General features: G+C 36.6%; 5 protein-coding genes across 5 annotated transcripts; 3 read left to right on the plus strand and 2 right to left on the minus strand.

Moving 5' to 3' along the window:
• Positions 1–846: 846 nt before the first annotated feature.
• On the plus strand, positions 847–5,393 carry LOC125208971 (phosphoribosylaminoimidazole carboxylase, putative / AIR carboxylase). The gene is made up of 17 exons (XM_048108520.2): positions 847–1,037; positions 1,206–1,423; positions 1,697–1,912; positions 1,994–2,105; positions 2,263–2,325; positions 2,444–2,582; positions 2,822–2,877; positions 2,970–3,043; positions 3,146–3,293; positions 3,377–3,550; positions 3,696–3,783; positions 3,870–3,986; positions 4,066–4,163; positions 4,269–4,386; positions 4,469–4,563; positions 4,737–4,843; positions 4,964–5,393. The coding sequence occupies exons 2-17, from the start codon at positions 1,224–1,226 to the stop codon at positions 5,055–5,057; spliced, it is 1,899 nt and encodes a 632-aa protein (XP_047964477.2). The 5' UTR covers positions 847–1,037; positions 1,206–1,223; the 3' UTR covers positions 5,058–5,393.
• Positions 5,394–7,717: 2,324 nt separating this feature from the next.
• On the plus strand, positions 7,718–8,319 carry LOC125210607 (auxin-responsive protein SAUR21-like). Its single transcript, XM_048110148.2, has one exon. It carries the CDS (start codon positions 7,725–7,727, stop codon positions 8,106–8,108), a length of 384 nt encoding a protein of 127 aa, XP_047966105.2. The 5' UTR covers positions 7,718–7,724; the 3' UTR covers positions 8,109–8,319.
• An 885-nt stretch (positions 8,320–9,204) lies between these two features.
• Positions 9,205–12,203, minus strand: LOC125211196 (uncharacterized). The gene is made up of 3 exons (XM_048110906.2): positions 11,348–12,203; positions 10,479–10,647; positions 9,205–9,801 (listed from the first exon to the last, which is right to left on the minus strand). The coding sequence occupies exons 1-3, from the start codon at positions 12,134–12,136 to the stop codon at positions 9,353–9,355; spliced, it is 1,407 nt and encodes a 468-aa protein (XP_047966863.1). The 5' UTR covers positions 12,137–12,203; the 3' UTR covers positions 9,205–9,352.
• A 657-nt stretch (positions 12,204–12,860) lies between these two features.
• LOC125209071 (uncharacterized) lies at positions 12,861–16,055 on the minus strand. Its single transcript, XM_048108669.2, has 3 exons — positions 15,238–16,055; positions 13,672–13,837; positions 12,861–13,453 (listed from the first exon to the last, which is right to left on the minus strand). The coding sequence occupies exons 1-3, from the start codon at positions 16,021–16,023 to the stop codon at positions 12,987–12,989; spliced, it is 1,419 nt and encodes a 472-aa protein (XP_047964626.2). The 5' UTR covers positions 16,024–16,055; the 3' UTR covers positions 12,861–12,986.
• A 4,919-nt stretch (positions 16,056–20,974) lies between these two features.
• Positions 20,975–27,213, plus strand: LOC125210996 (P-loop containing nucleoside triphosphate hydrolases superfamily protein). Its single transcript, XM_048110666.2, has 23 exons — positions 20,975–21,171; positions 21,259–21,388; positions 21,649–21,807; positions 21,898–22,247; positions 22,337–22,475; positions 22,628–22,725; positions 22,826–22,982; positions 23,182–23,251; positions 23,348–23,424; positions 23,650–23,703; positions 23,779–23,859; positions 23,929–24,040; positions 24,125–24,211; positions 24,293–24,468; positions 24,621–24,782; positions 24,868–24,975; positions 25,059–25,217; positions 25,302–25,385; positions 25,465–25,670; positions 25,746–25,847; positions 26,137–26,246; positions 26,395–26,546; positions 26,797–27,213. Exons 1-23 carry the CDS (start codon positions 21,113–21,115, stop codon positions 26,992–26,994), a joined length of 3,030 nt encoding a protein of 1,009 aa, XP_047966623.1. The 5' UTR covers positions 20,975–21,112; the 3' UTR covers positions 26,995–27,213.
• Positions 27,214–27,525: the final 312 nt, after the last annotated feature.

The raw sequence follows: 27,525 nt of genomic DNA on the forward strand, positions 1-27,525 counted from the left end.
TAATAACATAAAATAGGAATGATAAATATTGTACGGAGGAGGGTACTATTCTAATGCTTTTAGCACCCTAATCCAAAATTAAGACTAAATCTTCATCTTTGGATTTTAAAATGAGTGGATGAGATTAAAGCTCACAAAATCTCAATATATAGTAGACAAAATATCAACAAAAGGGTAATATCGTCATTATGTTATCATATGATAATTTTCGTGAGTGTTTTTTTATATCAATATTGTGTATTACAAATATCAACACAAGGACAAGAAAATATCAACACATTTTTATTGAGATTGGACATGCATAATATTGAGATTTTGCCTACAATATATTGAGATTTTTTGTTGCATTTGTTGAAAATAGCTGCTTATCAACATGTACGAAAATTGAAATATAATTTATCAAATTTCATCACCCGAACATCGTCGGAACATATGCAATTGAGATCTCGTTGGAATCCTTATTAAATTATCTTTAATTTGATATATTTTTTGCGAAAAAATAATTTAAATTGAGAGAGTTACGTAAATTTAAAGATTTGAGATGATTTTGAGGAGAGAGAAAGTAGTTAGTTATAATTACTACATATAGGATTTGACATTAATACTCTTTTAATTTAATTAATAATTATTTAAATTTAAAATATATTACACTTGGCATTATATTAACTATAAAATCTTCTAATTTAATGGTTCAAAATTGATCTCAATTTGGGAATGGTAATTAGTTAGCAATTGATTACATCCCGTATGAAATACTATTTTGGATTATTCTTATGTTACTCCATTTATTAGTCAAAATGGAATATTAAATCTAATAAATCTAAACAAGTGGGAATATATGTTTAAACCTAAAGACTAACTCAGACTGTGTCTAGAATCTCTCCAAGCTAAAAGCCGAACGCCGCCTCCTCTCCGGAATTCACACCGGCGAGCCGCACAGAAATACTATTCGAGAAGCGGTGATAACAGCTCATTGCTAGCAGGAAGTAATTAACTTTAAAGAGATTGCGCCAACAGCTCGACTCTGCGGGAGATAGGTTTGGCTCAGTAGTTCGTAGAGCTCTGCAAGTTTATCTAATCTTCAATTCATCGCCTGTTCAATTCCATTCATATTCTTCAACTATCAGCAAATTCCGTCTGCTGGAGAGTTCAATTGATCAACATCTTACAAAGTACTATCATTTTTTTGGTGGAAAAATCTGCAGTTTGAGTTTGGATAGACAATGCATGGCCTGAACGCCTTATCTGAAAGCTCACTGGCAATCAGGCCGGCTACAACTTCATTAGCTTTCTTCAATCCTAAGAAGCCTGCAGTTTACAGGACCTGTTTTGTTCCAATGAACCTAGGCATGCAGTCATTGAAGAATTCATCGCTCAGAGCTCCTCCAGCTTATTGCAGAGCTTCTTTGGAAGTTTCTACTAGGTAATGTAGTAGGATTTAGTCTCTTTTCCCTACTTCTGTTGCACTATGAAATATGATTTTTTCCAAATGTCTAGGTTTTGGTTTGGTGCAATTGGTATTGGAGTTTTTTTAATTTTCAAAGCTTAATGTATTTTGTTGAATTCCAATTTTAATTTTTATTATTAGATGCTTGTTATCTGTTCTGCAATATGTGGTTTGCTAGTACAATTTGAAGGACTTGTGTTTACCATTCAGAGTGCTGCTAAATTTGATTTACACTGTATGTGATTTCAGTAGCACTGAGGTACCAGTCCATGGGTTGTCAGAAACGGTTGTGGGCGTTCTTGGTGGAGGGCAACTGGGTCGAATGTTATGCGAAGCAGCTTCTCAGTTGGCAATAAAGGTGGTCATACTAGACCCGATGGAGAACTGTCCAGCGAGTAATGTATGCCATCATCATATGGTGGGAAGCTATGATGATAGTGCTACAGTTGAAGCATTTGCTAAGAGGTTTGGATTGTGAAAGTATATGCTGTTTTGCTTTTGATGTGAAAGTAATGTTTGATTTACTAATTTGGATGAGGTTTGTAGATGTGGGGTGTTAACGGTTGAAATTGAGCACGTGGATGCTGCAACTCTGGAGAAGCTTGAACAAAAAGGCGTGGATTGCCAGCCTAAAGCTTCAACTATTCGAATCATCCAGGTTTTACTCTCTTCCCACCAGGGAGAACATTAAAGAATCCTTAGGAATGTATGATGCTATATGTGGGATTAATCTACTAGAAAGCAGTATATTATGGGTTTTGCAGCCCTATTCTCTGTATGATCACTTATACTTTGAGTACCGCCTCTTGGAACAGGATAAGTACCTTCAGAAGGTCCATTTTTCTGAACATGGAATTCCACTGCCTAAGTTCATGAAGGTAATTCAGATCAGCAGATAAACTGTGCTCCAAAGTTTAAGTTGAATAATAACCTAAAATAACATATAAGTTACTGTTTTCCAACATATTAATCGTGCCATGGAAAATATCCATGCAGATAGATGATCTTGAAGGTGCTAAAAGAGCAGCAGAACTATTTGGTTATCCTCTTATGATTAAGAGCAGAAGGCTGGCTTATGATGGACGAGGCAATGCTGTCGCTAAAAATGAAGATGGGATTTCTTCAGCAGTAAATGGTATCCAACAAGCAATATGAATTTTCTGTTTTGGCATGTTGGCTATACTAGTTAAATTACGTACTCTGCTTCCTTCATGAATTACGTCCTATTTCTGCATGCTTTTTATTTTTGGGCTTGTATGATAGATACTTGGAAGACAAGTAGAAACTAGGAATTTCATGCTTAGAACTGTTAAATGGGACTACACATTTTTGTTGCTGATAATTATATCAAATTTGGCTGTTATCCATTTTCAGCACTTGGAGGATATGCTCGTGGTTTATATATTGAGAAATGGGCACCATTCGTAAAGGTAGCTTATTATGACTACATACTTTCTTTGAGATGTTATATGGTCTAGACTATTGACAAAATGATTAAATACTTTATGTCCGTCCAACACAGGAACTTTCTGTTGTTGTGGCAAGAGGAAGAGATGGTTCTGTTCTATGCTATCCTGTTGTTGAAACTATCCACAGGCGAGCTAATATTTCTATTTTGATTTTCTTAAAATTGAAATATTATTTTTCATGTTTATTAAGGTATAAATGTTGTGAAAACTTTACTATTTCTATGTGCAGGGAGAACATATGTCACATTGTCAAATCACCTGCCAGTGTATCTTGGAAGTTTTTACAACTTGCAACCGAAGTTGCATACAAGGCCGTGAGTTCATTGGAAGGTGCTGGTATTTTTGCGGTTGAGTTGTTTTTGACAGCCGATGGTCAGGTTGTACATTGATCTTTCATTTGTATTGGCTACTTATCTTGATATGAACATCTAGATGACGTAATCATTCTTCATTCTCTCAGATTTTGCTGAATGAAGTGGCTCCCAGACCTCACAATAGTGGACATCATACAATCGAGTCTTGTTTTACCTCACAATACGAGCAGCATCTGAGAGCTGTTGTCGGACTTCCACTTGGTGATCCATCAATGAAAGTTCCAGCGGCTATCATGTATAATATACTTGGTGAAGATGAGGTTGTTATACTCTTTCAGTAGATGTGGTTATAGTGATGGAATGATCAATAATCTTAAAATGTCAGAATATTCCAGAATTCGTAGGCTGTAACCCCCACCCCCCGCATTGTCAGTTTTTAGTGGTCTTTACCAAATTTGGTTGCAGGGAGAAGCTGGTTTTCTTCTTGCTAATCAACTTATTGGAAGGGCATTGAGGATTCCTGGTGCGACGGTCCACTGGTATGACAAACCAGGTGTGTTAACAATTTGCGCATCATACTTGTGTTTTGTGTTTGCCTCATACTTATTATAGTAACATTTCATTATTTCAAATTTTTAGACATGAGGAAACAAAGAAAGATGGGCCACATCACCCTCGTTGGCTCTTCTATGGGCCTTCTCGAAACACGACTGCATTCCATATTGGAAGAAGAATCAAAACAAGACAAGCCTGCAGGTCACAGATTTCACCGCCCAGTGCACATTTGTTTGGGTGATGATTTTTGGGTATAATTAACAAATTCTTACTATTGCAGCTGCTCCTCGTGTTGGAATTATAATGGGCTCCGACTCTGACCTCCCTGTCATGAAGGACGCTGCTAAGATTTTGAGCGAGTTTAACGTGCCAGCGGAGGTTATTACATTTTCTCCCTTTCTGTGGTTTCTTTTTCTGGTTTGAAGACTAGTTTCTTCACAATGTAGATGCATTTCCCCTTTCAAATAAGTTTCCGATTTACAGGTAAGAATAGTCTCAGCACACCGGACCCCTGAAATGATGTTTTCCTATGCTTCATCTGCTCGGGAGCGTGGTATCCAGGTCATTATTGCAGGTGCTGGAGGTGCAGCTCACTTGCCAGGTAGGAATTATTTGAGAATGATGTTCTTATATAACCACATATATATAAGTGTACACGCTTTGAACATTGTGCACTGGATCAGGCATGGTAGCTGCTTTGACCCCCTTGCCTGTAATTGGTGTTCCTGTCCGTGCATCTACATTAGACGGACTCGACTCTCTCTTGTCCATTGTACAGGTATAACTGTTTCCGTCTTTTTGGTTAGCCTTTGGCAATTGCTTGGATTCTTTGGGATTGAAAGAGTAGTTTTTCGAAAAATCATCTTATACTACTATCTGATTGGAATTCTATTTTCCATTCGAAAAGGGCCTTACCAAAATGACCTAACTCGAGCTCATATCTCTTTTCAGATGCCAAGGGGAGTCCCAGTTGCCACAGTAGCAATAAACAATGCAACCAACGCTGGTCTGCTAGCAGTAAGGTTACTAGGAATCAGTGACTTTGATTTGCAAGCAAGGTGGGGCTATCTCGTCTCGTCTCGTCTGTTATAGATAGCATAAATGCTCCCTTTCCTAACCCAGCCCAAGTTACATGTCTGTCGTTTGCTAATGGAGTGACTCTTTTTCCATCCTTATAGGATGGCACAGTACCAAGAAGATAGAAGAGATGAGGTTTTGGTCAAGGATGATAAGCTGGAAAAGGGTGGCTGGGAGGACTACCTCAATTCATGAAGATTCCAACATCGATAGCATTTTTTCCGAGCAGCTAGGTAACGGCAATCTACAATTCTTGAGAAATGAATGATGCATTTCTTAAAAACATAACTTATGGTGATGCTGAAGTAGATAGAATGGCTCAACCAATGACTTTTGATACATGTCAACAAATGTGAGATATTTTGGAGAGGGTGTATGTGTGTTGTTGTGATGACAAGTTGTTGTTACTTACAGATGTAGAATTAGAGTCCTTTTTAATTTAACCTATGTTGATTGGAGTAAACAAAGTGAGGATGTTAGTATTGAATCAAAACAATTTTTCACTTAGTAATATGAAATTTTGCCCACAAATTACTCTTATTCTAACGAGCCTCAGAAGATATACTTATTTATTGTTATAGATACTCTATTTGACTTGGTGCGGGTTTCAAGTGAAAAAATGGATGGCAAAAAAAAGTGAGTGGAATTGAGTCTCGTTTGTATTTACTTAATTTTATACTAACTTGATATGAATGAAATGATTTAGTTAGACGTGCGCAGTTATAACCGGAATAATCTTCAACTAGGGTCGGAATTGTAACCTGACTCTCGTGGTTCAATCGTAACCGTGAACCCTTATTCGGGCTGGGTTCAGTGCTAATACTGCTAGTATAATAGTACAAGCTTTGTAATATTTCTGACAATTTATTTATTAAAACTTGTAACTATAACATATTATTTTCTTGACATTATAGGAGAGGTTAGCCTGCTTATGTCTTCACTTGTAGCTTATCCTTTGTCAAACAAATAAAAATATCGAAAACGGCAAGCACGTATCTCACATATGTAGATATTATACTACTTCTACATAAGTTATGCGTCATATAATTTTATTGTTTATTGATTGAAAATCTTGAAAATTCATTGGGTTTGTTCAATAGAAGTTTCTACCACCAAATTTCCGTAAATTTGAGTATATTGACGTACACCCATTTGTCAATATAATGAAAAAAAAATGTTAATCAACTAAAAGGTCTCCTTCCCTCATCAACGCTGACTTTATAATATGTCCAATGCCTTTCATTTTTCTTCCTACTCGAAGTCGAAGAATAATCAAATGATATAAATAAAAAAGTAAAAATTGTCATGTATATCACGAAAGATAGGTCAAAATTTTAGTTCATCTCACATTTTTCAAAAACCAAGTTATTTATCTCGAATTTTGTAATTTTCAGAAGTATCTCATTCGTCTAATTTTCGACAAAATACGTGGCGATATGACATTCTGCAATTTAAACATGTGAAAATGTTATCGTTAGATTGACAATATCAACTTAATTCCTTAAAGTGATAGTACCATGATTAATGATATCTTTAAATCAGCTAACATATCATCATATATTCATTTATAAAAGGATGTGGATGAGATAATTTCGAAAATTGCAAACCTCAAAATTTACCATTCAATTTTTAAAAGTACGTGGTGAACTGAATTTTGATGGACTTTCATAATTTATTTGATAATTTACTCACAAATAAATAAACGTTCATTTAATCTCATGGTACACATTGACTTGGGTAGAAATAACTAGAATGTTAGGCACTAAGCCATTTACTTTCTACACTCTCTCTCTCTTCTTGTCTCTTTGTGAATGGATATTTAGACATGCCAACCATTCATAATCCAACCAATAAAGAACCCCAATTTTCTTTCAATTTGCAAGAAATTGCCGTCTTTGTTTACTTGTTTTTATTTTATTATAATAATCAAACGAATATGCCCCATTTATATAACATTTTCTATCTCATTGGCCCCATCATCATGGAGGTCACCACTCTAGCTTATGCGAATAGTTGGTAGTTTGACTATTTATTTATTTTTATGATACCGCAAATCATTCTTTTATTGTTTAAAAAAAGATTAGTAGTAGTAATTAATTTCACATCTTCAATTTCATGTAATCCACCATTTTCAGCCGTCCACGTAATATAGGTTTGTGTTCGGTTCAAGCAAAGAAAAGTGGTTATGAGTGGTTGCTTAATTTGCATTTAATTTGGATAATAGTTAGAATTATAGAATGTTTGGCCTTTTAAATTGATAAAGAAGTTGAACCTTAAAAAATATGGTGTTGGTTCAATAATGGAACGGTTATAACTAATCATAAGTTTAGTTTTAGTTGATATACTCTTCTAAGAAAAGGAACACTAAAAAACAATGAATTTTGAAAGGTTGGATCATTGAAAGATGTATATCTAAGGACGGGATGGATCATTTCATAACTATAGTTAAATAAGAATTTTAGAATTTATCAATTAGTAGTATAAAATGTATCAGTCCCGCAACACTAACATATCAGTTGTTCCAATTAATACTATGTTTTATGCTTCCAACTGATAAGTTCCCAAATTCTCAATTTAACTATTTGAGAATCTTTATTTAGTTAGCACTTTACACTTGCTTCTCAAAATACTATTTGTCACTAGATGATTTAAGTTAAGAGATCATCCAATTAGCTTAAGACTACCTAACACCTCTTTTAACAATTTTATTAGTCAAAGTAAATGAACACACTCTAAAAAACAAATGCACCCACCACAAACATCATTAAATCCAAAGAGTAATCAATCAAGTCCAAGTCAAAACCTCACCTCCCCACCCTCTACATAAGAAGCCTCACCCACTTTCTCCCCCCAAATCCAAACATGCTTGGGAAAAAACTCGGTTCAATGGGAAAACGAAGCAAGAAGGCAAAGGCAGCAGCCAATGCCGCCCTTGAGGACTCGCATTACGAATGCTTGCTCAGGGCAGGTGAGTGCGGGTCGCACTCACCTACCACAACCACGCCCACGGGGACGTTCGTGGTGTACGTGGGGGGCGAACGAGAGAGGTTCGTGGTGCCAACGAGCCACCTGTCGCACCCGCTGATGCGGATCCTGCTGGAGAAGGCCCAGAGCGAGTTCGGGTTCAACCAGAGGAACGGGCTGGTGGTGCCGTGCAGCGTCAATGCGTTTCGAGAAGTGATCAATGCGGTCGAGTGCTGCAACGGCAGGTTCGAGTTTGGGGACCTCGTGCATGAGTTTCTTTAGTGCTTTTGTTAGGTTGTGTTAGATCAATTAAAACTGGAACCATTTTGATGTCGTTCAATGATGTCTTGTTTTCAGCCATTTTGTAATCTAGTTTAGTAATTTGTCGGAATTAATTAGGTAACGAGCAGTCCATTACTCTCATCGGCGGCATCATCAGAGTGATGTGACAGATTCATTGCAAATTGCAATTACATCTTGATTACATTTACAAGTGAAAATTGTAGCATTTCGTATCTCATCTTTTATATGCTAATGATTGTAAAATGACATCATACAGTTTTAGCGTTTCATAAAAAAGAAAGAATTAATTGCTTGTAAAATTATAAAGTTTGGTTAAATTTTGGTTTACTTTTATTTTCAAAATTTAGATGACAAATCATGAAATTTCAAAAATTCTCAATTGTCTCGCGATGATTTGGTGATGTTGGTGAATATAGTGTGTTACTGTGACAACGTGAAAGGCTAAACGGCGTTATTTTGAGTAAAAAATAAATTAAACCAAATTTGATCGAACAAGACAATTGAGAATTTTTTTCACTGCCTAATTTATAATTTTGAGAGATGTTCGACAAACTAGAAATAACATATTCTTTGTAATTTTATAATTTAACCCAAAAATAAAACATGATATTGAAATCGAGCCGGTCTACGACCCAAATCAATCATGGATATTCCGATTCATGAAATAACTAAATAATGTTAGGGTAATTTGTCGGAAAAATTATGAAATTTGATCAAATCTGGACAGTTCTAGAATTTTAATATTAGTCGGATAATCATGAAGTTTGGATTTGTTTGCAGTTTGGCCGTAATGTTAAAAGAAGTATTGGTATGTAACTTTCAAGTCTTGTTTACCATACACCTTCGAGCCATTTCACAAAGTCGAATCAAGTTCGCGCATTGATATTTTTAGGTCATTACCTTGGGTGTTTGTTTCACTGGATACTAGATAGGGACAAAAATCTCATCAATCTATTCACTAACGTCGCTAATTAGATGACATCACTAATTTGATGACGAGGCTCTGGCCACCTTAATAGAGTCATAGTTACTCCGGGTGTCAAATTATACAGACTAAAATGAAGGAGAAAGAACATAACTGCAAGGGGCATTTACTTTTTCTTTGGCCAGCAAAAGTTGGGATGAGAATTTAATTTATCAGAGTACCTCCTCTTTTGGAGCAATGCATACAACATTTTTCGAGACAGCAAACATATGGATTACTACACAGTAGAATCAGCCGATTAAGCTATTCCTTTCAATAGAATCTCTTTGATTCCATCTACAAACTCATTCATCTGCTCCCTTGAGAACAATGGGAATGGATACACAAAGGCGCAATCTAGTTTCCCGTCCCTTATCGTGTCGAATGCTGCAACTGACGGGCCTACTCCGTGAACCGAGGCACATCCAATGAAGTCTTCAAACCCGAGGGCCTCTTTCAGTTTGTTTGGAGGATCAAAAATAGCGTCCTCAAAGACGGATACTAGTGAAGTACGGAGAGATGACGATGGAGTCAGACTGGGGTTCTCTATTGCCTTGCACATTAAGAAGTTGAGATCGGCCATGTCTGTGAAATGCTTATTCTTGTTCTTCAAGTTCATGAACGAAGAATGGACTCGTTTTGCCAGCTCCCACAAATCTTCCCCTCCTTTAATATCATGAGTGTGCAGAATGGCAGAGTGATAAAAACCTGAAAATTTTCGACCGATATGGTGAAAACAAGTGCAGATCTAGAGAAGTAGCTGATCACACATTTTACTCAAGATGACAAAAATCAAGATAATGAGAAACAAAGTGAAAGTCCCCTAATACTAAATAGATAATGTGGCAGAAATATAGGGCAGATTTACCATGTTCAGAAAGCCAAAACATTTCATCAAACATTGATATTAAAATCAACATTTCTTGAACAAGTTGTTTAGGAGCCACCCGAAACACCTGGTTTTGATTATGTTGGATTTTCAGTATATTCAGTCAACTATACTTGGGCTTGATATATTTAAGCATGTACATTTGACCCTCAGATATTAGTGAACCAAGTAGGACAGTATATCTTTATTTACAATCGATCCTTAGCCAGAATTTCAAATCCGGCTAAGCAAACATTGATGTACTTATGAATCATGACGACTTATTGAAAAGTCTAATAGAAGCTAAGGTGGATGGATCAGGAATGAATGGTCTATTAAAGAGTGCCAGAGAAGGTGTTCAAGGATTATGTTGTTTCTGCTTCATTCATATTATTTCATTAATACATTCACGAATGCCAACTTATAAGTCATTTTTTTCCTCTTTTATTCATTGGTATCATAACATCCTCGCAATTCAATTGTTCTTCACTTCTACAGTGAACCCAACAGAACCTACCCATATGGTGGCTGCTAAGCACGGGATCAAGAGCAGACCGGCAATCCGTGAGAGTTACAACCGCATACTTCTCCCACTGTTCACCCGGGAACTTTTTTGACGCATGACAAGCAATTAATGCGGCTGCTGCCAAAGCTGCACTTAACTTTATCTCATTAGAGTTGCACCGCTGCCAAAGTAATGCCAAAACTGAAATCAGTAAGCGGGAATAGTTGTTATGCAATGGCAGATCAAAATAAGTTAGCAATTTAACAGATCAACTTGAATCCAACCAGGCAATACATCCATTTTTTATATAAACAGTACTGAATTGTCAAATGATGCAAGTCAAGAAAATCAGGTAGAAAAACCAATGGAGCAAACGTTCGTTATTTAAAATCCTATCACCCTTTGTCAGAAACAAAACTATTGCAAGCCCTACTGTTTCTTAACCTGATCGTATATACGCCTATCCATTTCTCCGAGCAGGCAAAACCACTCATATCTAGAAAAGCAACAAAATTAGCCAGTGTATGGGTTTTAAGTAATGATAGAGTCTAAAAATTCGGATAACAGAGTGGGATAACACAGTTTCAGCTGATGAGTGTTTGAACAAAAAATGCAACAAAACCACACAATTGCAAACCTTCAATCATCCACATTGCGTTAGAACTTCAGTGCTGAGCATGATAGTTACTCTATCACAACTTAAACTAGTAAAAGAAACCACTAACATCCTTCCACGAACTAATCAAGCAAGCATAATTGCATAAATGCAATGTTCTAAACAACCTGAGACCTAATCAAAGCTTGCTCCTAACTAATTAGGTCGCATTAAATCAATCATGAAATCACAGATAATAAAACAATCTCAACAAAAATTGACTCACAGACAGAATCCGGCCAGTATCCTCCGCATTCATCCTCATCCTCACGATGCGCGACTGCCTGGGCGAATCCGTGTCACTGAAGCTCAAATTGGCGAGGCGGAAAGAGTTGAGAGAGTATCCCAACATATCGACGCCGCGCGCCCAAAACGGCTTACTCCCCACGCCGGCGGGGATGCAATCCTCAATCCCCAAACTAACCTCCATCTCCTGACTCTCCTCCACGGATTCCGCTCGATTCCCCTCCATCAGAGCAACTAATTCACTCATCAGCGCCGCCGCGGCAGCCCTATCGCAGACGGAGGTGTGGATGCGGAGCGCCAGCACCCACAGGCTCCCCTCGAGATGGTAGAGGCTGGCGAGGAAGAGATCGGCGTCGGAGGAAGGGTCTGGATCCTGCCAGGAGTTGTTGTTGAGCTCGTGCTCGAGGATTGACTGCAATGGCGGGATGGAGGAGTGGGATTGGAGGATCTGAGCGGTGGATTGGGCGTCGATGGGGCGGATTTGGAGGTAGGGGGATTGGGAGGTGACGTAGGAGGAGGAGTCGAAGCGGAGCTTGGAGTTGAGGATGGGGTGGGAGGATTGGAGGCGGCGGAGGGCGGATTGGAGGAAGGGGAGGTCGGGGGGCTTGGAGAAGAGGAGGGCGAGGACGGTGATGCCGGTGCCGCCGGGGACGGCGCGGCACCAGCTCAGCTCGGTGGCGCAGACGGCGCGGGATTGGTGCGACATTGGGTTGGGATTTGACAATGACAGGTACGAAGATGAAGGTGGTGATGATGGTGATATACTCATGTGTGTTTCTGTTCATCGACGTTAACGATATTATTATTTTATTTATTTTATCATTGTTAAATCCTTGAATATGAGGTGATTATGTGCGGAATATACGTATATACTGAGGTAATCGTGGGATTCGCTTTCTCTGCGACAAATTTGGCCCATTTTTGTTGTACTAGTGTCACTACTACAAGTCTATTCTATTATCTCTAGTGTTTTATTATGATTGATGTGATAGTTTAGATAAGAAATATTCGCTTATAATTTGGGCCATTAATTATTTGGGCTCGGTTCAGAGGGCATCATGCGTAACTGGCGTGCCTAGGCGAGGGAAAAGTATCCATGCTCAAACCATATAGCACAACTCACTTAATAACACGTTTTCTCGTTTATTTAATAGATTAAGGGTTTGAGTCGTCACGAGTTAGACGAAAAAGCATTATTGATTCTCTTTCAGAAAAAAAAAGGCGATACCGCATGCTGTTGTAGAATCTTAAGCATGTGGTTGATATTCGATTTCATGGGCGCGTAGCTTATGATTGTTTTTTTTATTGATAATCTTGATTTTAAAAGAATAATAAATAAATAGCCAAACGGCTACTTACAACGGCCATTTTTTGTTTTTCTATTGAATCTTTTTACTTAATTATGTAGTACTAGTAATTTTTAAATTTAAAATTATAAGTATTGTGAGTAGTGTAGAAAAGTATAGGTGAACTAAGTAAATGATTAAAAAATATTTAAGGATAAACAATTTTTTTTATATGATAGTGTAAAAGTATATCACAATGATCCTAGCTGATTAATCAAGCCGATCATAAGAAACAATGAATCGAAATACATTTTTTTAAACACAAATTAGAATTCAAACTTCAGTCCGGTCTTCAGTCACTCCATCGATCAAAACCTTACTAATCCGTTCAACAAGCTCACTCATCTGCTCCCTCGAGTGCAGCGGCGCGGGATAGACGCACGTGCAGTCGAGGCGGCCTTCGCGGACGGTGTCGAAGATGGCGATGGAGGGGCCGACGCCGTGGACCGAGGCGCACCCCACGAAGTCCTCCGCACCGATGCTCCGCTGCATCTCGAGGGAGTCGTCGAGCACGGGGTCCTCGAACACGGTGACAAGCGACGTCCGGAGGGACGAGGAGGCGGTGAGAGCCGGGTTGTCGATGGCTTTCGACATGAGGAAGTTGAGATCGGCCATGTCGGAGAAATGCTTGTTGCTTTTCTTGTAATCGGCGAAGTCCATGTAGCATGTCTTGGCTAAATCCCATACATTTTCAGATCCTTTTACTTTGTGTATGTTGAGGATGGCTGAGTGGTAGAATCCTGTCGTCGGAGAGAGGTTAATCAGACGATGAAATGTAGCTCAGTTGGTAAGATAAGACTTTATTGTACTATTTTCTTTCACCAATATAAGAGAATACTAGGCACTTATTTATTTGTGTCACAATAGTCGTCATGTTACAATGGGCGTATTTACCAATTGTGACACTAATAAACAAGGAGTAGTATGATATAGTTGATGAATTAGAGAAGTAATTTACCATAGTGACGATGGGAAAGAGGTGGTTGAAGAATAGCACGACAATCAGTGAGAGTGACGACTCCATATTTCTTAGTGTCAGAAGTGTGATGTTTTGTTGAATTTGCTGCAATTATTGCAGCTGCTGCTAGAACTCCACATATCTTGATCCCTTTGGACTTACACCTCTGAAAAATATTTATTCGATTAAATGATAATTATAATGCATAATATAAATTAAGGTAGCAGACAGAACACATATTTCCTTTTCATGTGTTAACTACAAAGCAATTAATTTAGAACATCAATTTTTATGGTCTACAATTATTATAAAAGAGACAATGATATACTATAGCATCGATAATAAGAAATATCTCTCTTTTTATACGCCGCATAAAACACCTCATCGTACTATATATCTCTCTATCAGATATTAATGCAAATATCCTAATTTTCCTTTTTATTTTGTATAGAAATTTGGAGTAGATACAATACTACTTAAAAGGTAGGCACACAAATTCTGTGAGTACCACTTCAGTTTATTACCTGATTCACATAAGAATTTAAATGAATCAAATTATTGTCTATTGTCAGAAATTAAATTAGTTATTAATGTTATGTTGTCACTCCATGGTAGGGTATAGATAGTCTATAGTCTATGCTCTATGACCACTTTTCCCTAGCATCATTTGCGTTTTGATTAAATTGTCATTCTTTATATTTATTTTCTATTTTAATATTTTACAAATTGTTATTAGCATTGTTAATATTTTAAACTACATATATAAAATATAGTACACTCACTACGAAAAAAAGTATTACCTCCATCTCATAAAATTTGTCCCAATTTAATTCGGCACGAGTTTTAAGAAATTGTTTGATTTTGTATTAAATAGAGATGTGTAGTGGAATAAAGGTCTCACATTAAGGAGATTGAATGGTGTATTTTAATGTTTATTTTTGGAAAAGGACAAACTGTATGGGATGATAAAATTGATAAAACGAGACAAATTTTGTGGAACAGATAGAGTATCTTTTAAGGACACAAAAATTAAGATGCTATTACTTGCGTTGGAATTTTTTTTAAAATAATAACAATTAGGATGCAAAAAAAAACGTTCCTAAATTAATGATAAATTAACTTAATAACTTTTTTTTCAAAACACTTTCATTTGTGTCTGCTAATATTCGTTGGGACACTAATAATAAAGACTTTTTTAAAGCGTTAGTTGTATATTTAGAAACACAGATAACATTCTTTATCGTACGAAAATATGTCCTTATTTTTTTTAGTGACAACCATATAACTGTGTTCTCCACGTATCTTCTAGTACGGAGTACTTAAATATGGCGTATTACATAGTGAACTATTCGTTACACATTTTCTATCATATGCAATTATGCATAAAATTACTATACATATTTAATTTATACTACTATAATGTAATTTGCATTATAAGACTTGTAGACATATATAGCTAGGTAGGACTAATTTGTTATAGGAGTAATTAATTATCAGCACGTGATAGCACGTAATGTTTTATTAAATTATTAATGATCAATTAGCAGAAATTGAATTCAAGTTTACCTCAAGAATCAGAGCAGTATGCTTGGTTGCTATTTGCAGCCTGACCACCTCAGACCGCCTCGGCATTTTCGTATTTTGGAAGGTCAAATTCGTCAACCTGAGCGAGTTCACCGAATATCCCAACGTGTCCAACCCATGGGCCCACAGCGTCTTCTTCGCCGTCCCAACCGGAATCAAACTCTCGATTCCCATTTTGCCCTCCCCCTCATTCCCTATTCCCGCATTTGGCCCCGCGCCCCCCACCATCTCCATCAGCTCCCTCAGCACCGAGACCGCCGTCGCGCGGTCGCACACCGAGGTGTGGAACCGCAGCGCGACGACGGACCCGGTGCCCGTGGCCGCGTACACGGCCACGTGGAGGATTTCGGCCCCGCTGCATGGGAAGGAGCCCGGGTGGGACCAGCTGTTGGTGTTGAGCTCGTGCTCTAGGATTGCGTGGAGCGGGGAATTGGCGGCGGCGGCGGCGAGGATCTTCGCCGTCGTTGGGGCGTCGTGGAGCGCGACGGCGTGGGGCGCTGCGGGGGCGGGGGCTTGGAGGAAGGAGAAGGATTTTGTGGCGCGGTTGTAGTGGAGTTTGGCGGCGAGGAGAGGGTGGCGCGTTTGGAGTTTTTCGAGGATTCCGGTCAGGGAGGCGGCGATCTGCGGCGGCGGGATGGCCATTTGGAGGGCTAGCACGGTGATGCCGGTGCCGGAGGCGACTGCTCGGCACCAGTTTTGCTCGGTGTTGCCGAGGGAGCGGGCAGGGGAGTATTGTTTTTCGGAGGTGTGGATGGCAGCGGCGGCCATTTTTCGGCGGCGGTGGTGGTGGAGATGTTAAAGGTGTGTGGAGGTTTGGAGTGGGATGAGGAAAAGGTTTAGGGCTGGGCATGCATTTATAGTTGAGGATGGAGGTATACAAGGGTAGTTTGGGGATTTTATGTGAGCCACAAAATATTCATTTTTGCTTTATAACACAAATATTCAATGTCAGATATTGGAAATGAAAATTATGGGATTGATCGATCGGAGACAGTGAAAAAGGTCGTTGTTGATGTTGTAGGACCGAGATGAGTTACTGCATTATAGAGCCATCAAGGATAGATTGGGGATTTTATGTAAATTTCATAACTTGTTTAGACACACAAATATTCATTTTGGTCAACCTAGACTTATCACGATGATTCAATATCAAATATCAGAAACAGAAGTTATGGGATCGGACATAGTGAAAAAGTTGTCGTCGACGTCATAAGGTAGAGACGAGTTGTTGCATTTTGAAATCGACAACAACTCCAAAAGTCGAATTTAAATGAATCTTTCAGCCTTCATGATCTGTTAATGAGATCGGTCCACACCAACCCCAACCACCTGGATCCACAATAGTACAGTTGCTATTAAGGTTAAGCCACTTCACAAGAGGCTACAAAATCTTCAGATAAGTAATTTTAGGTGCCATAGGAAAAGCTTCAATGTCAAATGTCGGAAACGGACCAGTGAAAAAGGTCGTCGTCGACGTCGTAAAGAAAAGACGAATTGTTGCATTATGAAATCGGCGACAACTCCAAAAGTTGAATTTAAATGAATTTAATATGGGATTAGTCAGAGATCTCCCAATTCCCTCACACTATGTGGATATTGAAACATAGTCTACAATTTACTTTTATCTTTTGGTTTCATTTGATTTTCTAAAGTCCATATATATAGCGACAGAGTTTCCAAATAATTTTGGTGACCACTTTTCCTAGCCAATAATACATGACTCTACAAATGGCTAATCCAATAAATAACTAAAAATAAGATCAAAGTGAAACCTTTCTTATTAGATTTTATTCCTTAAAATGGGAAAATTGAAATGTATCATGGAAAATAATTACATAATGACTTTTATAGGGAAATAAATACTCAATTAATACAATATACAGTACAAGCATAAAATCATTCCAGCCCCAAAAATTATTATACATAACGTAAATACTCATTCTACTAAAATTGGATGAAAAGTCGTTTCTTACCAATAGAGATTTGCTCTTCCGTCAACCTCTCCATATTCTTATCATCCTATTTTAGGACAAATTGACCTAATCACAAATCGAAGTTAATTGTTTGTCATTGCATTATATATTATTGTATTGTCAAAATTAAGAGTCATTGGCCCCAAATGACAATTTATTATAGGGAAAGTGGTGTTACCACTCTATTTTAGATAGATGGAGCCATGGAGGGTCCAAACTATTCTTAAATGGCATTTATTAATGATAAGCCAAATGCCCCACCATTTTTATTTGCAATATGGTAGTGTGAGCTTTGATGTACATTAAAAATCTAAGTTACAAAATAATAGTATAAGAAATCGATTATCTCCACTTTTCATTACATATATAGTTTTTTTTTTTTTTTTTCACATAAATCTAAAACTTCAGCTATACTTGAATTCATACGCTTTCATGACTAGCCCTAGCATATTTGGAAGTATAATTAATGTTTAAAATTCATATTTTGAACTATATATATATACAAACTTAATTATTTGATTCTTAATTACATTCTATCTAATTAAGACTTTATTAATGTTCATGTATCACAATTAATAGGTTACTTAAATAGTGTAATTCCTACAACTACGCATATCACATTGTCACGTATAAATAATTAGGCCACCGATAATTTGTTGACTTCGAGTACATATATATGTTTATACTCTCTCCCCATACGTCTCAAATAATTTTACCCAGTATTCCATTTTAGTCCGTCCCACATAATTTTATCCATTTTACTTTTACCATTTTTAGTAGTGGACCTTATATTCCACTGACTCATTTTTATTCACATTTTATTATAAAACCAATACTTTAAAAGTAGGACCCACATCCCACCAACTTTTTCAACTCACTTTCTATTACATTTCTTAAAACCCGTGTCAAGTCAAACTATGTAAAATTACGTGGGATGGAGGGATTAGATTTATTTTCTACCTTCAATTCTAGCCCAAGGCGTGGCCTTTTGAATAACAAACCAGATCTTTTGAATTTTATACACAAAATTAATTAATAATGATGATATTAGAATAGAACAATTAATTGCTGCCTAGCTTCGTTCAAATTCCGTTGATTTGATGATTTAATTTGGTCAGGAATCAATATTTTATCATTCCACAATCTCAATTTTCTATAAAGATGGAATAACACATTCCTTTCTTCGAAATCATCCTTATATATTTTAGATTTTATATGTAGTGACTTTTAATTTAATCTGAGCCAACGTTCAATATTGTTTAGACTGATATGATTTGCACTATCCTGTCTGTAAAACTGTACCAGTCTATATGATTAAGTTTTTAAAAGCAAAAAATAAATTATGTTCAGCCAAATTTAAGACTTATTGAAATATAAAAGGGTCATTGGTATACTTTTTAATTTTTTTGGTATACCTTACGTAGGAACTAGACCTTCCTTTTATTCTTCGGAATTAGCCCTTTTCCGTTATCATTCCTAATTCCTATTCTATCATCATTCATTTCCCATGTTGATTCCATTCTGACCTATTTTCATTTATTCGTACTAATCAAATTCTTAATTTTTGGTTAATTTGTTTTAATGTTATCGATACCATGCAAAGCAAAAATGTACGTGTACAGAAACACATTAATTTAATTACTTATTTCATTCAATCGCAATTTAAAACAGTCATTTTGCTAACCAAAAGCAAATTTGTTACTACGACTTTTTGACTTTTTCAGTGACTTGGCATGTGTACGAGCCAAATAATATCCTTAAAAAAAACAGTCATATTGTTGTAAGTCTCAGTAATCTTGTTTATATCTCTTGTTCATTTGCTTATTTGCCATGGGTGCCCCTATACCTTGCCGTTGTCGTTCTTATTTGTTTTAGATTGGGAGTGACAAAAACATGTTGCTCTACCTTTTAGTTTGAACATTTTTTCATACACAAATATTATCCTTAATTTGGGGCCAGATGATAAACTCCAAAATACCAACCTTTTAGTTTGGACATTTTATTTCATATACAAATATTATCCTTAATTTGCATGGGGCAAGATGATAGGTTCCAAAATACCAACTTATTTGGAACCTTTCATGTCTAAAAACAAAGTAACATGCATATCAATCAATGTAAATTGGACTTGCAACATGTGTAAATTGGTCATAATTTTTATCACATCCTCCATTCCTAACTAAATTAAAGGTCTACAATCTCCCAAATCAGAAAATATAAAACACGTGATCATTGATTGCCCCAACTCAATTTTAGAATATTGAATCCCCTAACTCCACCGTTACAAAATTTGATTTTTCATTTGTGGGGGTTAGCTATTTCATGTTCTTCCCAAATATTTGTGGTTAGGATTAAATTTGGTGGGTGGAACTTCTTAGGGTTGAAATTTTTTTCGTTTTATTTTTGTTCTAGTCGAATTTAAACTTAATGATTTTTGCTAATAGAAAGTACGTAGCATTATTTGATGTTATGAATAGAATGAACATAGTACTACTATCTTTTAAGGTAATGTGGTATGTATGAACACTCTAATCCAATAGATTTTTTTTATAATAAAATTGTTACATTCCAACCTTGATGTTAGATTTCTAAGTATTTTCTTTTTCTTTTTATTTTTTTTAAATTTTTTTTATCAAGGCATAGATAAATCAGTTAAACATATATTGCTTTCATGGAACATGTTTTCTCATGTCAACAATCGACCAAACATTCCATTGAATCTCAATGGCAAATAAGTCGGAGAAGGATTGTCAAAATTTCTCACGTGTATTGTTTTCAATTAATACTATAATTGTTTGTTTTTAACAATAAAAATGACATTTTATAATTTGATATACAAAGTAATACTATAAGCTTACCAAATAAAAATGACTAATTTCTTAAAATGGAAACACGAATATCTACTTATATCTCATTATTTTCTTTAACTGTACAAAATAATAGTAATACATAAAATTAAGAACAATTTTCCATGAGACAGAGATAATACAAAATTTAACTTGAGACTTTATATATCTCGTGCTAAAATAATTAATACTAGCCAAACAAAATTTTAGTCCAAGTTATAATTTAATACGACTACCAAAGAAGCCGATACACATATAATAACTTCTACAATTAGTATAAATTAGTAGTTACATATAATATTTCTTTGTAGCAAATGACAAGTAAAGTTTGAACCGCATGTAAATAAGGAGGTACACTACAACTCTGGCAACAATGATAGATTCATGAAACAAAATTTGTGTGGCCGGACTGAATGAAGAAGTCGCCGGTGGCAGTCGAAGGCAGAGGCAATGCGGTAGGTCGTTGGCAATAAACAATGAGTGAAGAATAAAAGTGAATCCTAATCTCAAAAGGTTAGGACTTAGGACAATGCTACCTTAGCATGAGATCAACCATATCTCTAAAAATTTGAATTTAATGAAATTTTCTGATCATCATTTGGCAAGTGGCAAAATTTTTCTTGTAAAAGCAAAATTTGAAATTAATACACGTAACGAATAAAAAAAGGTTATACCCAAAATTCAGATAAATCGAATGGGCCTAAGCCCAGCTTGAACTACTCACAGCAAACCCACATAATTCGGATCCGAAGGCCCAACCCGACTAAACTGAGTCGCGAGAATTTAAACCCAAATTCTGAGATGTATCTTGAATCGTCCGATCTCAACTTCATGATCTGACGGCTCAGCTACAGTTAACACAGTGTATTTAGAGAGAGAGAGTGTGAGTGAGCGCTTCTTCAAAAATTCAAATTATCAAACCAGATTCATCCCGCTCCACTTTCCGCTCTTCAATTCTCACACACCACACATAGTGGAGCAACCAATTGCGATCGATAGCAGATCTCAGACGCATACCTAAGTGCGGGAAGCTCAGATATGTCGTCTCGTCACGAGAAGGAGAAAGGCGTCAATGTTCAAGTTCTCCTCCGTTGCAGGTAGCGCGCATCAATTTGAAAATTAGGGCTTTTTTTCTTGCTGCATTTGTGTTTCATTTCGACATGATTTAATTCGCCATTTCTCAGACCGTTTAGCGACGATGAGTTGCGGAACAATGCGCCGCAGGTGGTTACGTGCAATGAGTACCAGAGAGAGGTCTCCGTTTCGCAGAATATCGCTGGAAAACATATCGATAGAACTTTTATGTTTGACAAGGTTAATTTTCATATTCTAATACGATTTCATTTTCCTAGTTTTCGTGAATGAGCATTGATTTGTATGGTGTATTGTTGTTGTAGTGATTTTTTCTTTATGATTCAATTGAAATAAAATATTGTAGAAGCATTTGGCTTTAGGTTTTGGGGCGAATCGAGTTGAGTTTAAAATGAGTGTTGTTGAAGAAATGAGTAGCTTTAGGGTTTTGGCACGCATTTCAAATTTACAAGAACTGTGTTTTAGTTAATTTTCATATGTAGGTGTTTGGGCCTAATTCCCAGCAGAAGGATCTATATGACCAAGCAGTTATCCCGATAGTAAATGAGGTTTTGGATGGTTTTAACTGTACAATCTTTGCCTATGGACAAACTGGAACTGGAAAAACATACACCATGGAGGGAGAATGCAAGAGGTCGAAGGTAAACTACATAATCCAGTTTCAATTACCTTTTTTGTTTTTGTTGGGTGGCTGAGTTTGTTTTGAAGCTTGATTTACTTTTATCTTGAAGAGTGGTCCAAATGGAGAATTGCCTCCAGGAGCAGGAGTCATACCCAGAGCAGTAAAGCAAATATTCGATACTCTAGAAGGTCAATGTGCAGAGTATAGCGTGAAAGTCACTTTCTTGGAGTTATACAATGAAGAAATAACCGATTTGCTGGCCCCTGATGAAATATCTAAAATTGCCTTGGAAGAAAAGCAGAAAAAACAATTGCCACTCATGGAAGATGGCAAAGGTGGTGTTCTTGTGAGAGGACTCGAAGAGGAGATCGTGACAAGTGCTTTTGAGATTTTCACGTTACTTGAAAGGGGATCTGCAAAGCGTCGAACTGCAGAAACCTTGTTGAATAAACAATCAAGGTTTTACATTCTGAACTGAATATGGTTTTACATATTCTGATGAAATAAATCAAAATTGATTCCCTTTCTTTTATTGTTTTTGGTTGCAGTCGGTCACATTCTCTATTTTCTGTAACAATTCATATAAAGGAAGCAACCCCTGAAGGCGAAGAACTAATAAAATGTGGCAAGTTGAATTTGGTTGATTTGGCAGGTTCCGAGAACATCTCACGTTCTGGTGCTAGGGAGGTAAGATCTCGCATCTTGCTGAAGTCTTTTAGTTATAATCTGTTAGACAATCTGTTGAAGTTTTAATATCATAGTGCTTAATTTATTTTCTCTAGTTATAACTTATAATTATCTCTTCATTTTTCTTATATATTATTCATCAATGTTTCTAGGGAAGGGCAAGAGAGGCTGGAGAAATAAACAAAAGTTTACTTACCTTAGGGCGTGTAATAAATGCTCTTGTCGAGCATGGCGGGCATATTCCTTACAGGTTGAATCTTCAATCATGAACTTGATTGTTTCAAACAAATTGCATTATTGCAGTTTGTTTATGAGTACAACTGAGTACTATGTTTTATGTCACTCAACAGGGACAGCAAGCTAACACGTCTTCTACGAGATTCATTGGGGGGAAGAACAAAGACATGTATCATTGCCACAGTATCACCAGCTGTACATTGTCTTGAGGAGACCCTCAGCACACTAGATTATGCCCATAGGGCTAAGAACATAAAGAATAAGCCTGAGGTCCGTTGTAACAGTTATCTTTTCATAGCTCCTCTTGACATACTAACTGAACTTACAGAGTTTTCTCATATTCATCACAGTTAACTTTGGGATAAAATACTGATCCTGAACATTATGATCTTGTTGATTGGTTTGCATTTCTGTGACAATATGTAATTTTGGATGGCTCATCCTAACACTGTGATATCTCTACTTATAGGTGAACCAAAAAATGATGAAGTCGACTCTTATCAAAGATCTCTATGGTGAAATAGAAAGACTGAAAACAGGTACTTCTTATTTTTCTCTAGTTAGCTATTCATTCATCTAAGCTTCTTTTAAAGTCATACTACTTTTTAGATTTTAATTCACTCCCACACACACAGAGGTATATGCTGCACGGGAGAAGAATGGTGTGTACATCCCTAAGGAGCGGTACTATCAAGAGGAGAGTGAGAGAAAGGTGCACATACTTCGAATAATTTTTCTTTTTTTTGTCCATTCAACTTTGGCCTTCTGGTTCACTGAATATTTTCACATATTATTCCATGGTGAGAGGCATATGTTGCTCAGAATAACCATATTTCCTTTTGAATTTTTTTTAACTAAAATTATGAATTAGCAAATGAATTAATATACATCATGTTATTTGTCATTGCATCATTATTGTTTTTGGTTTATTGTTTAGGCTATGGCTGATCAGATTGAACAAATGACAGTGACCATGGAAAACCATCAGAAGGTAACACACTTGATTCTTTTCAGGATCTAGCTAAAAGTGAAATCTTTAAAATCTAAAAGTTGATTATGTACACAGAAAACAGAGGAATTGCAAGGAAAATATGATGACCAGGTCCAACAATGCTGTGCTTTGAGCAACAAACTTGATGCAACCCAAGTAAGTTATATTTACAGGTTGCTGTTTTGTGTTATATGATTCCTGAGTCTTATGCCTAGATGTTTGCAGAAAGATTTAGACTCAACTACCAAGTTGTTATCAAACACTGAAGATGAGCTAAGGCTTTGCAAATATTCCCTAAAAGAGCGAGACTTTATCATCTCTGAACAGAAAAAAGCAGGTATTTGGTTATAACCTGCAGTTGGACTTTTCTTGTATGGTGCCCACTCCTTAGTGTCTAACAAGTCTTCTGATAATTTTACAGAGAATGCATTAGCTCATCAAGCATGTGTTTTGCGAGCTGATCTTGAGAAGTCTCAGAAGGATAATGCTTCACTCTTTCTCAAAATTGGTAAGCAGTTTTTTTTGTATCCTCTAGTTTCGAGATTTTAGTCCTACACAACTCAGAGCTTGCAATGGTTATTTCTTTCAGCCAGAGAGGACAAACTGAATGCTGATAACAGATCGACTGTGAATACATTCACATTTGATCTTACCCAGCAGCTTAATACCATTTCTAGCTCACTGGTTGCATCTGTATCCCGGCAAAGAGAGCACCTCCAGTGTGTTGAAAACCTCTGCAACTCTTTTCTACAGATACATGATAAGGTTTGCAAAAACTGTATTAGGTGGTTGCTACTCGCTAAAATTTTGCATCTTTCCTTGTAGTTTAAGTTAATGAGTGATCTGGAACATTAGTTCTGCTTGTCTGAAGCTAGCACGTCAGTATATGCAGTCATCTGACTGGATGTTTCTCGTAGGCTCATGTGGAACTAAAACAGAAAGTGAGTTCTTCAAGGGCTTTGTATGTATCTCATTTTGAGGCAGTACAAAATGTTGTCCATCTGCACAAAGCTGGTAGTAATGCTGCTCTGGAGGAACTTTCTGCTTTGGCTTCTTGTAATTCACAGTCTATTGAAGCAGTAAGCGAACACTTTCCTTTTACTGATTATTTTACCGGTGGTCATTGCTTTGTTAGGTAGAGTCTAATGCTTCTGAATTGTTCAGTTTTTAGCTGCTGAAGCTGTTGAAGTGAAATCAGTTTTCAATGATCTTCATGATATTTTATCTAGTCATCAAGGGGAAATGGCTCACTTGGCAAGGGAGCTTCGACAGGTTTTGGATATTCACTATGTAGAATCTTTTTGGGCCTCTTTCCAGTATTTTTTATCCTAAGTAGATACATTTTGTATATGCAGAGATTTATTGCAAGTACAGAACACCTAACAAGTACATCAGAATCTATTCATGGATGTGTTGATAAGATTTTGGAAGAATCTAAAAGCCTCAAATGTCATGCAACTCAAGTTGATGAAACTCAGATGAAGAGCATAGCAGAATTTCGGAATTCTTATGAGGTTTCCCTCTAGTTGACATTTTTTACTATGCTTCAATTTTACTCTCTTTTTACTCTAAGTCTCTAACACGTTTGATGTTTGCAGGAACAATCAAAGTCAGAAGCAGAGAAGCTCATTGCTGATATGACCTCTCTTGTTTCTAAATGCATGCTTCGTCAGAAAGAGATGGTTCTGATATTTTTTTCTTCAGTTCAGTTGTCTGTTTTTTATGTTTGCATTCTATTGATATGCAATCTTTTGTTTACAGGTGGAAGCAAAGCTGGATAGTCTTAAGGATAGTGCAATCGGAAATAAGATATTCTTGGATGGCCATGTTTCTACAATTGATGGAATTACAACAGATCTTAAAAGAAAGTGGCAGGATTCCTTTTCACATGCAGATAGTAGTTTTAAGGAAAATGCTGATTTCTCTGCAGCCAAGCATTGTCGTATGGAGTTGCTCATGCAGAAATGGTGAGAATATTGCTGCTATGAAATCATTGTTTTGTCTTATCCGTTTTTACTGATTTCTTGTCCTTTCTTACTCAGTGGAAGCAGTGCTGATACTGCTTTGAAGCGGTGGCATACAATGCAAGAATCTTTAAATGACATGGGAAAGCAAAATTCATTAGCCATTGATGCACATGTTAGGTTGGTTCATTTACTATAAAAGACTTGTTCGATTATTCCTCTGAAAGGAAAAAGGACAGACTAAATGCTACACTCACTGGCTAATCCAAATACCATCTTACTTTCTGGATCCTACAATTTGTATCCATTTGTGACGCCTGCTCCTTTTTAATAGCTATAAGATCAGTAGGTATCAAACACTCTGTGTTCATTCTCTGTCGATATATGATCTTAATGGATTTTAATGGATTCTGTTTGAAATTATTGTATGCATTAAGTGCTTTATTCTTGGTGGAATGCATCTTTTCAGGAATATGCATTATAGCAATGAACAGCATGATGCTGAAATTGGGTCTGCAAGAGAATTGGTTGAGGAGGACATCAAAAGAAATAGCGATGATATTATTCAGTGTTTTGATGGTCAGTTTTTCCTGATATTCCTACAGTAATTGAAAATTACAATGTTTAATCTTGTGTTATGGAATTCTTTGCTGTGCATTTGATGGAATGGTTTATACCTTAAAATGGGTATGCACTTCGGATTGACATTATATCTATTTTAATCCAGGCTTGTCAGAACAAGAGAAATCATCTGTTTCTGAAGTGTTGTCTACCTCTAAAGAGCACTCAGAAACGATTCAGAATCTTGTCAACGATCATTCCCAGCAGTCAGCCTGCATCGAGCAACATGCTATTGATACTTTTGGGCAGAAATATGCGGTATGTTCTTTTCTACTTCATTAGTATTCTTATCCTGTCAAACTGCTGTGTATAGAATTTCTGTCTCATTAGTTTGCAAGTTTCAGTTTCATCAGGTTATATCCTTCTTGAAAATCTCGTGTAGTTTAAGAAATGACACGAAACATATCACAGTTTAATTGCTTCATTTAGCTTGTGTTCATCATTAATATCAGTCAATCTGTTTAAGCCTACTCAAAAATGACATTCGGTTTTGCTTTCGTGATGCTAGGATTACGAGCCTACTGGCATGACACCTGTTCGAAGTGAGCCTGATATTCCGGGCAAGGAGACTATCGAGTCACTGCGAGCAGTGCCAATGGAGGCCCTTCAAGAGGAGTTCAGGGAAAACCATCCATTTGAATCTTTTCATGCAAAGCAAGTGAGGCCTCCGGTTGCTCCTCGTGAGCCGCTGTCGGAGATCAACTAGGAGCAGCCATGGCTTCACCTTTTTGGCATGATGACTCACTCACTAACTCTGGATTTGTACTTGTTCTTGTATACATCAATATGAATTGGGAAAAGTTGTTGGTCTTTGTTGTAGGGATTATCCAATACAAATGGATCCTTTCTTGGGATTTACTGAATATTGTAAACTTATCATTTTTCCATTAGCCACTCTTATTTAAGAAAGAGCGAAAATTTGTCAGATTGAAATCTTCTTTTGAAAGATAAAAAATGACTAAAATGATTGCAATTGTACTTATCATGTGTATAAAACACGGTCTGACTTTGGGTAATTTTTAAAATGATTAAAATAAATATTTTTTAATGTTAATTTTACTAAGTGTTTTTAACATAACTAAAACTTACCGTTTTATATACGAATGAGATTATTGACAGTTTTAAAAAATGAAACTATAATTTAATATTTTAATGTCAAATTATTATGAAATCATCTAAAATTTGACTAAACTACGAAAAGAATATGCATAAATGATAAATCTTCATATTGTTCAAC

Source organism: Salvia hispanica, chromosome 3 (assembly GCF_029641045.1).
Source record: "Salvia hispanica isolate PSC_SH4W2 chromosome 3, Shi_PSC_v1, whole genome shotgun sequence".
NCBI lineage: Eukaryota > Viridiplantae > Streptophyta > Magnoliopsida > Lamiales > Lamiaceae > Salvia > Salvia hispanica.